The sequence below is a fragment of the Diadema antillarum genome, unplaced genomic scaffold, assembly GCF_040938485.1.
Source record: "Diadema antillarum isolate AM-2024a unplaced genomic scaffold, OU_Dant_1.0 seq00001957_RagTag, whole genome shotgun sequence".
Lineage (NCBI taxonomy): Eukaryota > Metazoa > Echinodermata > Echinoidea > Diadematoida > Diadematidae > Diadema > Diadema antillarum.
Window position 1 is genome coordinate 371,404 of NW_027272617.1, and position 12,970 is coordinate 384,373.

Genomic DNA, 12,970 nt, shown 5'->3' on the forward strand with positions numbered 1-12,970 from the left:
TTGGTTATATCAAATTTACAAATTGTTCACAAAATGCTTTAATCTTTAGGACATGCATTCTTCATGCATTGGTTTTCATTGCCACGATATACTTGCAGCCGTCACTTTTTTTTTTCTTTTTGGCTTACAAAGACTCATTCTAACTGAGTCATGTGCTCCCACGTTGCCCAGCATTATGGCACACAGTGTGTGTTTTTTTTTGATTTTGTTGAAATCTAAATATTTACAATGGCTGAATATCTTTATGTGGATTGTGTCTGTATCCTGTTGTATTTTATGCCAAAGAGAAGCCTTTTAAAAAAAAAATACTTAATTGTTGCTGCCAAGCAATTACATTGTGGGCACAAATTGCCGTAGAAGTTGCTCTTAAATCATGGCATCGATAAACTTTGGCAAAAAAAAAAAAAAATCTCCAAGTCACTACTTCTACACTATAACTGCATTCAATCAGAACAAGTAAATATTTTTTAGTAGCTGTCCCCAAATTTATTCGCTGACAGGAAGGAAGTATTTTTGCTCCTTTTTTTTTTTCTGTGGAAAGGCGAAGGTGAAGGCAAGATGCAATGCATTCTCTGTGATAGATTTTGTGGATGTGCATTGTTCTATGTTCTATGTGTGTTACATACACGTAAGCATGTTCTATCAAAATTCACATAAATAGGGTAAACATCTGTGACTAATTGTCTTTTTTTGTGTGTGTACAAATGTTTTAATCCCATACATGTTGACATTTGAGCATGTCATCAAATTTGCATTTCCCATTGCTTCACAAAACACAATAGGACTTGGCTTATAAAGTGAGAATCTGAGTTTACTGTTAAAGAAGTACAAGTGTAGATTATTTCTTTTGATTCCAAGTAACTATTAATTAATACATTGTATCTATCATAAGGTGTTTTTATTTTTATCTCGTACACTCTAAAAAGGCATGTCAACTGTTGAAAGTCCTTTAAGATTAAGTGAAAGACATCCTTGAAAAAATAAGTTTCCCTTTTATTTCTCTGTGACCTTAATAAAGAATTATCTACCATCATGTAAAGTACTGAGGCATGGTGAGGGATGACCAGAATTTCCAAATAGCGACTAAACATACACTATAGTGATCAAGTTTAACATTTTGTTTGTGGTCTTTTGTTACACAAAAATTAAATTCAGAAGGCATAAAAGCGCAAGCCAACATATCATCTGTTCTATACCACACCCTGCTATACCATACCGTGTAGTGTGTGCACTGCCTTTGAAATATTTTTAGTATCTGATTTATTGAATGCTCATCACATCACGTAAGAAAGCACACAACCAATCCCTCTCAATATTGTTTGCTAATTACCCGTGTACAGAGACTCCAACCCAAAGCACCTTTTGATCTGGAGATTCTCCCGCCTGAAACCCCTAGCAAACGGGAGACTCCAAGTTGATGTGTGCAAAGCGCGAAGTTCCTAGGGTTCTAGTTGCTCTCTGGTGCTATCTACGGCTTATTTTTTCAACATACAATACCAATAAGTAAGATTAAGAAATCCTTTCCAACGGGAGACACAGAGCCAGGGCGGGAGAAATTAAATCTCAAGCGGGAGAACGGGAGATTTTGCAAAAAATGGGTTTTTGGCGGGAGATCTCCCATTGAAAACAGGAGAGTTGGAGTCTCTGCGTGTACCAAATAAGGATAGCTTTCGATGATATCGCCAAACACTTACAATTGTAACTCACCCCCACAGGTTCTTCATCAAACTCGAAGTTTCACATTGTTATCATCATACAACATATTTAGGCCTTAACATGGACTTTTCCCTTTAACATCCAGTGTTGTATAAAACAAACAGTGAATGGCCTTTGTTCGTGCAGTGAAACAAGATTTCGCCTTCGGTGACAGATGAGAAGCATTGTTCTGCAAGGCAAAGCGGAGTTGAATATCGTGTCTCATCTTTCACCCCGTGGGAAATCTCGTATCATCGCATTTGTGCCTGTTCACTTTTTGTAAATTGTACCAAACTATATCATACTATACAAAGATACATAATTATACCATTCCTCTGTGAGCAAAAGACAAATGAAACATTTGCGAAATATTTATTACACTACCCAGTAGCGAGTATACATGTAGTTGGATACTACATACAAAGGTGTAATCTGTCAATCTGAACAAGTTCATGTGATTCCTTTGAAACCCATTTTATCTACATATATATCTATTGGATCTATCAATAAAACGAATTGTAAATGTCATAAATATACTTTTCATCTCTCTACTGCTTGGAGGAGCATCAATATATTTCATCAGGTACTGTTGTAGATATTTGTGTGATTATTGGTGAACAGAAACTCTATTATGTTGGGCAGTACGTATTTGCAGTGGTTTTGTGTTACAGGTACATTGTATTGGCAATAAATCATCTCATATTGCTGTTGCCGTGGTAATGCGCAGAATGATTCATCATCATCTGCAGGATGATAAATGACTTTGAAGCCTTCGCGTGCACAAAATGACGCAATTTAGGAGAGCTCGTTGTACATTTATGTAGTGCAGTTAATCTACATGTACCAACAATGTAAAGAGTACTTTTGTGAGATAAAATGTAGAAACAGGCCTGTTGTATGCAAGTTTTGTACGACCCAAAGCATAAATATCATTATTCTGTCAATATTATCTTTTGTTACAAAGAAGAAGCCTAGTGCTGGTTTTTATACAATAAAGTTCTAGAAGCATATCACTGTGTTTGATATAATTCTCATTTGTGTGTATGTGAGTGTGTGAGAGAGACAGGAAGGCCCAATTATTGTCTCATGAACAGATGAAAGGAGAATTCAAGTACTAATAAGAGAGCTAAAAAAAATGTTAATGAAGATGCACTGATTAAAATGTCGACACATTCAAGGGGGATAGGGTCTCTATTGTAAACTTTGTGTAAGTCAACCTCTCATAAGTTGAATACAGTGCACTCTCGTTATAACGAACACGGTATAACGAAGTAAAAATTCAGGCCGCAACATTATCCACTCTATATAGTTTATTGTTTATTTGTTTGGTTATAACGAAATTTCGATATAACGAAAGAAAACTGCCGGTCCCGAGGACTTCGTTATAACGGGAGTCCACTGTAATTGTCTAAGTCAAAAGTCTTTTCAAGCCCTCTTCTCTTTCAACATATTGTATTGATTTTAATCCCAAATAACTAAGACCTATTTTCTGTAAGTCAAAGGCATTTCTTCAGTCCAAATAGATTTGACTGAGGCAGGGTTGACTGTACTATACAGGACTAAGCCACAAGTTGAACTTTCATACACATGTGGATTGAGTAAATGCAGCAATATCGGTAGAACACATCAGTGAAATTTTTTAGGGGAATCAGACAATCTGTTCTAAAGTTATGAATTTTTAAAGTTTCTGTGCAGTCACTGCTGGATGAGAAGATTATTACAGTTTATGATGTCACATGCGTGAACGATCTAAGGATATATGTATTTTTTTTTAATTCACAAAATTTCATTTTTGAAAAAGTGCACATTCCCTGGACTTGTCACAGATGTATGTTCACAGTAATATACAATGTATACCCTTCCACCTGCCTTCTGAAAGAGGCAAATCAAGTGCTCTTTTTTTTTTATTCAAGAAAAGTGAAAATATGTTGAATTTCTTTATATTTTCTTTATTGTTCTACACATGTGACATCACAAGCTGAAATAGTCTTCTTATCCAGCCATGGCAGCACTGGAATTAAACCAAAAAAAAAAAAACAAAAACTAGAACTATCACTCATTGTGATTAATATACCCCCACCCACAACTGAGGAAATTAGCTCAACCAGGATTTTTTTAAAACTTTTTAATGAAAAAAAAAATTACCAAGGCAATACACTGTCCAACAGTAAATAAACGTATTGCTCACTGTTAGTCAAATGTCCCACATCTCAAGTCAAGTGCTCAAAAACTGAGTGAGTAAGATAAATAAACTGACGATTTCTATGGTTTTTATTAAAAATTGTATAACCATGGCGCAACACAATGTTGGATATTAAGAAAAAAAATGAGGTTTTGCACAACTATATATCATAGCCATCACATGTGCCAAATTTCAAGCCAAATGCTAACAGGATGAGGGGCTTAGTTGAATTCACAATATTAGTGTATCATTTTCATTCAAAATATACTGTTACCATGGCAACACATTTTCAACACTGACAAAAGAGTTTTTGCACATCTAGGTAATGTAGAGTTAAAACGTGCCAAATATGAAGCCAAAACGCTCTAAACATAGAGAGTTAGGATCTAATCGAAATGTTTGTATGATTTTCATTCAAAATGCACTGTTACCATGGCAACACATTGTTCAACAATGATGAAATACAAAGTTTGCATATCTTTGTACTACAATGGTTGCATACCCTGTACCAAATTTCAAGCCAAATGTTCAAAGACTGAGGGAGTTACCTGAATCCACAATATTTTTATATTGATTTTCATTCAAACTATGCTGTTACCATGGCAACACAATGATCAACAATGATGAAAGAGTAAGTTTGCACATCGTATACCATAGTGGTCAGGTGTGCCAAATTTCAAGCTAAATGCTCAAAGACTGAGGGAGTTGGCAGAATCCACATGCTTTTTGGTGAAAAATGTTGTTACCATGGCAACGCATTGTTCAACAATAATGACAGATTTAGTTTGAACATCTATATGCTACAATGGTCACCTGTGCCAAATTTCAAGCCAAATGCTCAAAGACTGAGGGAGTTAACTGAATCCAAAATATTCTTTCATGATTTTCATTCAAAATATACTGTTACCATGGCAACACATTGATCAACAATGACCAAAGACTATGTATGCTAATCTACGTACTATAGTGGTCACATGTGCCAAATTTCAAGCTTAATGCTCAAAGACTGAGGTAGTTACCTGAATTCACAACATTTTTGTATGCATTTTAGTGAAAAGCTGCTGTTACCATGGCAACCTATTGTTCACCACTGACGAAAGATTGAGTTTGCACATCTATATGCTATAGTGGTTGCATGTGCCAAATTTCAAGCCAAATGCTCAAAGAGTGAGGGATTTAACTGAATCCACGATATTTTTGTATGATTTTCATTCAAAATATGCCGTTACCATGGCAACGCATTGATCGCCACTGACGAAAGATTACCTTTGCACATCTACATACCACAGTGGTAATGTGTGCCAAATTTCTAGCTAAACGCTTGAAGACTAAAGAAAGTTAGCTGAATCCACAATATTTTCGTATGTTTTTTGGTTAAAAAAAGCTGTTACCATGGCAACGCATTGTTCATCACTGACGAAAGATTAAGTTTGCACATCTATATACTATAGTGATCATGTGTGCCAAATTTCAAGTCAAATGCTCTCAGACTGAGGGAGTTAACTTCATCCACAATATTTTTGTATGACTTTCATTCAAACTATGCTGTTACCATGGCAACACATTGAAAAAAAATGACGAAGTAGTAAGTATGCACATCTGCATACAATAGTGGTCACATGTGCCAATTTTTATGCCAAATGCTTGAAAACTGAAGGAGTTAGGCTAATCCACACATTTTTGTATGATTGGTAAAAAAAAAATCTGTTGCCATGGCAACAGATTCATCACCACACACATCAAATGTGTTTTGCACAAACATACATTACATTGATCGCATATCCCAAATTCAAACTGAATTGCTACAAAACTAAGAGCTTAGAGCAATCCACAACATTTTGTAAGATTTATATGAAAATCTTCCGTTGCCATGGCAACGCATTATGAAATAATCACGAAAAAGGTCTCTTGCACATCTGCCTGTGATAGCGGTCACACATGCCAAATTTGAAGTTGATTGCTCAAAAAATGAGAAAGTTGTTCGATCCACAAGTTTTTATGAAAATATGCCGTTGCCATGGCAACGCATGATGCGATACTAATAAAAAAAGGTGTCTTGCACATCTACCTTTGATAGCAGTCACACATGCCAAATTTGGGGTCAATTGCTCAAAAAATGAGAGAGGAGTTCGATCCACAACATTTTGCTAGATTTTTTAAAAATTTGCCATTGCCATGGCAACTCATTATGCAATACTAACGAAAAAGGTGTCTTGCACATCTCCCTTTGATAGCAGTCACACATGCTAAATTTGGGGATAATTGCTCAAAAAATGAGAGAGTAGTTTGATCCACAAGTTTTTACAAAAATATGCCGTTTCCATGGCAACGCATTATGCGATACTAATGAAAAAGGTGTCTTGCACATCTACCTTTGATAGCGGTCACACATGCCAAATTTGGGGTCAATTGCTCAAAAAATGAGAGAGGAGTTCGACCCACAAGATTTTGCAACGGACCGACCGCCCGACCGCCCGACCGCCCGCCCGACCGACCGACCGACCGACCGACCGACCGACCGACCGGCCACCCGACCTCAGGATGATTCCTATATACCCCCCCTACACACTATGTGTGGGTGGGGGTATAAAAATCATAACTCTTGAACCAATTGTCTGCTTTTCTTCAAACTTTCACTGGCATGATCCATCAATATTGCTGCATTCTCTCAATTCACATGTGTATAAAGGTGAACTTTTCCTTTAAACCACTTCATCCTTCAGATTTACAGCATACACTGTACAATGCACTCCTGCTACAAGAAACACAATTACACCTGTATAGCAAAGTTTTGTTACAATGAAGTAAAAATTCAGATCCCAAATTATAATCTATTTTCCTTTACTAGATATATGCATAGTTTGTTCGGATATCCCAAAATTTTGATACAGTGCACTCCCGTTACAACGAACACGGTTACAACGAAATAAAAATTCAGACCACAACATTATCCTCTCTTTTTTATTGTTTATTTGTTCGTGTACAACGAAATTTCAATAAAACGAAAGATATCTGCTGGTCCCGAGGACTTCGTTATAACGAGAGTCCACTGTATAACAAAAAAATATGCCAGTACAGAAGACCTGTGGAGACTTTCCTCGCTCTGATGGGTGAGATGAATTTCGCTTGTTTTTAATTCCTTGGCATCAGAACATTAAATAATGTCACATACAACAGGTGAAAACATTTGGTTTGCTTTCACTTTGTTGTATATTCTAACTTCCTGTCATGGGAAACGCATAAAAATTTCCCCTTTTATAGTTCTAGTATGAAAAGCTTTTTTTATAATAAAACATTGGGATTTGGGCAACTGATTGACAAATTGCCCTACATCAACGTGAATACACCTCAACGGAAGAATTTCATGAATTTGAACATTGGGATTTGTAAGACAATTATTGTCAGAGGTTATTTTTGAGATTGAAAACCAGTGACTGAATGAGAAATAAATAATGATCTCCTCTCAAAAAGCAAAGTTAGTGCACACCTGCCTCAGAGGCAAACGTGTATATAATGCAGTTGCTGCGGGAGGCAATTGTTTGGCATGTTTTTTGTTTTGCAAGTGTCAGCAAACTTATCAAAAAATGAATGGAAAACCAATGCAAAATATGCCGTACCTAGCAAATTGGTCCCATGGTACACAGATCTACAAGGGAAGTTAATATTTCCTAAGCAGTTGTAACTGTTCAGAGCTCTCTCAATATTAATATTTCAATTAATAATTACACAGTCAAGACATTTGTAAAGGTGCTGTATGAAACTCACATTTTGTTGCTGTCACTAGTGAAAGAGAAAGTTGATTTGATGAAAGGAAATGCAAAACCAAAAGATTGGCTCAGATTATGGTAGATTGTGATTGAGGAAAGGGAAGCCATGTCCATATGACTGAAATATGAGGAATCATGCGCAAACTTAGTCATGAGACTAAAACAGTTCTTTCACAATCCTGGCAGCATGCCATTGTAGGATGACTTGCTGACTTTCAATATCTCTTTTTTCATTGACATTTGTCCAGTACTGCTTGATGTTTGCTGATCTGTTGCTTTCCTTCATTTCCAAGTAAACAGCATTGTAACAATGTCTATGAAACAATCTGTGCAAATCAGTACTCCCAACGAATGATAATCTGTGAATGCTAATTATCATTCCGAGTGCAGTAATACTCTTCATCTGTATTTCTTCTGGCAAAATTTTCCTGTGAGAAATAAGCTTTAAGGTCGAGGGATCAAAATGTACAACAACCACACATTTCTCAGTACGCTGCATAGTACTGATATGTTCGCTCATGAGGTTATTACACACACCACACCAGCACAGTATGCCACTTACAGTGCTCATTTCCCGAGGACAGGGGAAGAGCCTAGAATGACCTCCAAGGGAACTCGGTTCAAACTGCTCCACAGATGAAAGCTTTCCATCACTGACTGACAGAAGACCCACAACTAAGCTCCCGGACTGTTTTCACTTGCAATTGATTGCATAAATTTTATTTGTTTTATGCTGTGCATTTTGTTTCTGTGGTACACACACTCAAAGAACATAGAGTTTGAAAAACAAACAAACAAATCTTCAGATACTGGAAGAAGGATGTAAGTCCAACACAAACAGAGGAGATGGAAGATGAACATGAGGAAGGAAAAGAAGGAGAGGAAGACAAGTAAGAGAAAAAAAGAAGAAGAAGCTCCTTATATTCCTTACCTTCACCCTTCCTAGCACTGCTTCCACCGCCACGGACCCTCACACTCTCCTCAAAGTACTGGTTGGGATGATTCAGGAGGAACTCTGCCTCGGGGACGTTGTGTGAGAGCTCAAAGTACCTGGTGCAGGCCAACTGGTAGTGGTTCCCTTTGACCAAGTCCATCACCTGGCGAGCAAATTGTTTAAATACATCTCTTTTTTTTATGATGTCATCTATTGTTCATAATTTTCATTTGGAGCACAGATCATCACAACATTTTGACCTTTTTTTTTAACCACATCACAATCTGCTCTAGCATTTATAAGCTGTTTGATGAAATACAATTTTGACAACAATGCACAGTAATGAAAATCTAGGAAGAAACCAAAAACAGCCTCTAGCAGCTCAGTACTCACCTCAGCATAAAAATAGATTTTATGTTGATGCAAATCCCATGTGGTGCCCCTTAAAAGTATGTCATTAAGTGAGCTGTAGTTATGTACCTCTAAAGGTTATTTCTTTTCTATTAACAGTCCTCATCCTGTACTGTTAAAGGTATCTTAAAACAATACACATTACATGCACTACCGACAGACGGATGATGATTGAAATTTATGGGAGGGTTAGCACAAAAGATCTGTAATAAATGGAAGGGTATTCCTCTTTAAAAGGCCTCAATGAATGGAATGGCAAGCAACAAGGGGACTTTTAGCACAAACACATCACTCCCTCAAAGGCCCAACGGGGCCATGCTGACACTGTTCTAAGCATGTAAAAGTATTTACACACAACATTACTCTGCTAAATCTAAAGCAGATTACAATTGAAATTTTGCCTTTGGGCCCAGGCCTTGGGCCTGCATTAGGGTCACATCCTGTTCTGTTTGAATAACCTTGTGTCCCCTGCCCCTCAATGAAGATTTCTGCCAAATTAGTACAAAATCTTGGCTTGAGTGGTGCAGATTTTACATGCAATGGAAAAATGTTGACAAAATATGCGCAACAGACAACAGATATTTATTATGTACACACAACAGTCTATTTAAAGCCAGTTTAAAAAATTTTATTTTCCAAGAAGGAAATCAATCTGTAAACCTCTCTGAAGCACATGTGGTTTTGAACACTTCAAAACAATCTCTTTAGTTCAAAGTAATGATTCTTGCATCAAGTTATCTTTTATATTTATCAATCAGATGCACTCTCTTCAGCTTTTTTAATTCCTTGCACAGAAGTTTGCAAAGATATGAGAGGCATAGCTGTCGAATTCTTGTATAATGCAGTGATGAGCACACTACAAGTTTCAGAAAGACAGTAAATGAAAAAGAAAACAGATGTTCCTTTACGAAATTATCGTTTTAATCATGATGTCATGCAAAATTCAATAAACCCAACAGTGAAGGAGAATTTAGTCTTACCAGCTAATGTCCACATAATTTCAAAAGTCACGGTTTCTTCTCATTATTCAGTGAATCCTACTTACCAATTTGTTCTTCGATAAGTGAGTATGTTTTCAAGGTAATTCTACCAAATCCCAACCAGCCTACAAGAACTTTATATCTCTAGTCTCAAAGAATATGATAATATATTACATTTCATCATGAACAACAAAAATGTTTCAACCCACCTGATCAACTCCATTTTGGGTCAGACCATATGATGAGAGACGCTGCTTGAGCAAAGGGGCGTCGGTATGACGGAATGGGCAACCTGGGGTTATGGAAATTAAGTATTACTGATCAAAGTGTGTCTGTGTTTGAATGCTGTGTCAATCAAATTAGGGCAAGACAAAACAGAGACAAGATTTGTTACGAAGACAAATCTCTTTAGAAATATGCCCATAGCATTCTGACTGACTTTGGATATAGCAGTATCTCACAAGGCTACAACAGATTGGCCGAAAGCAACCACTACCAAAGAACCAACAGCTGTATGTCTCCCTCTGAAGGACAAGACAATTAAAGATAAAGTGCCTTGTCAAGGTTACCATGGCAACTGCTTCCAATGATCTTGAACTGGGAACTTCAAGACTGAGTGCACACAGTTGTATCTGTGGAGTCAGAAATGAGCTCTTCTGAGTTCATCTTGGGCGCAAAAATGAATGACTTTGGTCAATTAGAAATCCTATATGAATTATCCATCCCCCCCCCCCCCCCCATGACATGAAGGAAGAATTAGTAGACAGCAGTATTTCATCTCAGCTACAAGGGGTTAAGGCTTTTATTTCAACAAAGGTCTTTCTACCAACAAAGGAAGTACTTAAGAATTAGGAGAGAGTGGTCTTTTCAGCATAACCAGAAGTCAAAATGGTTTTGGTTTCTGTGTGTGTGTTTTTCTAACACACAACCAAAACAAAATCAGCTGCACTAAAGGAGCAAATTTAGCAAAGAATGGAGGGAGAAAAAAGACACAATGCTGGTATGTATCACTTAGCAATGCAATAAATGATACGTACATGTATAGTCAGTTCATGGCTACAATTGTAGTATTTGTTTTATATTTACAGCTTTGTACAAAACTGATGGGCTTAAAACCACTGAAATTAAACATCTAAAAACAGAGGTTTTTGGTACCCGAGATATGAGTGTAGTAGCCTTGAACTTTAAATCAACTGGCTGAATGCTACTCTTCTTTTTATTGTAGTCCCTGGGATTTAATGGTTTATTATTATCGCTTTTTTGGATATCTCAGCCATTTGAAAACCAATTTTCATGAAATAAACGTTGAATCCTTCTTAAAATTACATGCTCTTTCATATTTCATAAGAGGTTTCTCATTATCCCACTTAGGAATGTTATAAACCTGAATCCTCACCTCAACCAGTACTGTACAGTCCCTTTAAATCACAACTCTGTGTAACAAGTCCCTGCCGCTCAGTGTGTGTAAACACAGGATATTGAGTGCAATAGTTTTCTTTTTCCATGAGTTCAATCAGTTCATTACAACTATGTTTTTCATACATCCATCGAAATAACAGTGCCCAATGACAGAAAATATTATGTTCTTAATATTCACATTTTGAAAGATAGCATATGACTGTGACTATTTTACATTATCTGTCTTTTCTTATTCTCAGGCATTTACCAGTTTGCATTTAAGAATTAGAAATTCATACAAGCTACACCCTCCTATACAATAGTATTAAAAAAAGGTTTATGCCCATTACAAGTGCATTGTAGCATGAAATACCTGGCTGCATTGTAAACAATATGGTTTTATATATGTAAAGTAAATCAGTTGTAGTTTGCAACAATGAGTCATAATGTAAACAGTTCAGTGTGATCATAATCATTACTATCCATGACGGAAATCATTGCTGTTACTTGGAGGTATGCAAACTACGAGACTAAAAGAATAAAGAAACAGGAAAGTTCAAAGGTGAATGCAAAAATAAATACCACTTCATTAGAAAACAGGAAAACCACTGTATCAAGCATAATCATATTTCAGGAAAAAAAAAGGAACTTTGTCATTTCGAGAAGAAATTCTTATTCTAGATGAATATCATATGAAAAATTGGCAGATGTGCTCGACCCTCCTCCCCCTCCCCCCAAAACCCCCAAACAAACAAACCACATACAGCACAAACAGATATTAGACAAATGTAATTATTCTGTGCATGCAAAACTAGTACTGTCTGCCAGTAGAACATCATAATATTGGTATTGAGCAATCTGTCTGCACCCGGGATGGATACAAACGATTTCTTGTCTCATATAAATGTGGAAAAACAACAGTACAGCTAATTTCCTAGTAGTATCTAGTGAGTCTAATGTCCTTGCCAGTTTCCAGTCATGCAACTACAACGTTGTATGTCGTAATGCCAGTCGTGAAGATTTGACATGTTGAATTTCCACGACCGGATGTGGAACTTTCAGCCAATCACGCTACTGTATGTACTGATGCCAGTACAGTTGTAAACCTACCCTTACAAAAAAGAACCATGGTTTTACCATGGTAATACCATGGTATGGTAATGAACCATGGAAACCTGGTAATTTTGCCCTAGTAAAACCATGGTACATTACCATGGTATTACCATGGCAAAATACCATGGTATTACTGCTCTTACCATGTACCATGGTATATTACCATGGTATTACTGTGCTTACCAAATACCATGGTACCGGTACCATGGTACAATACCATGGTATTTCTGAGGTGAATTTACCATGTACTGTGGTGATTTGACCATGGTTTTACCATGGTATTACCATGGTATTACCATGGTAAAATTACCATGATATTACAATTTGAAAAGAAAAATAATATTAATGATTGTGTATTTCCAACATGCAGTACTAGTATATTACCTACTTGACATGGCCTCGAATCGCATACACCTGTTTCTACACTATTGTACAAGGACATACATCCTACTCTACACAGGACTACCTATCTGTATACCTAGAGTATACT

The 12,970-nt window shown here is 36.7% G+C and overlaps 1 protein-coding gene across 1 annotated transcript in view; it reads right to left on the minus strand.

The window, feature by feature from the left end:
- Positions 1-12,970, minus strand: part of LOC139713410 (DNA primase large subunit-like) — a 56,746-nt gene that overhangs the window by 28,784 nt on the left and 14,992 nt on the right. The window contains exons 10-11 of the mRNA XM_071625145.1: positions 10,179-10,261; positions 8,576-8,741 (exon numbers count right to left, since the gene is read on the minus strand). Coding sequence (XP_071481246.1) covers positions 8,576-8,741; positions 10,179-10,261 — 249 coding nt within the window. The remainder of the gene's footprint in view (positions 1-8,575; positions 8,742-10,178; positions 10,262-12,970) is intronic.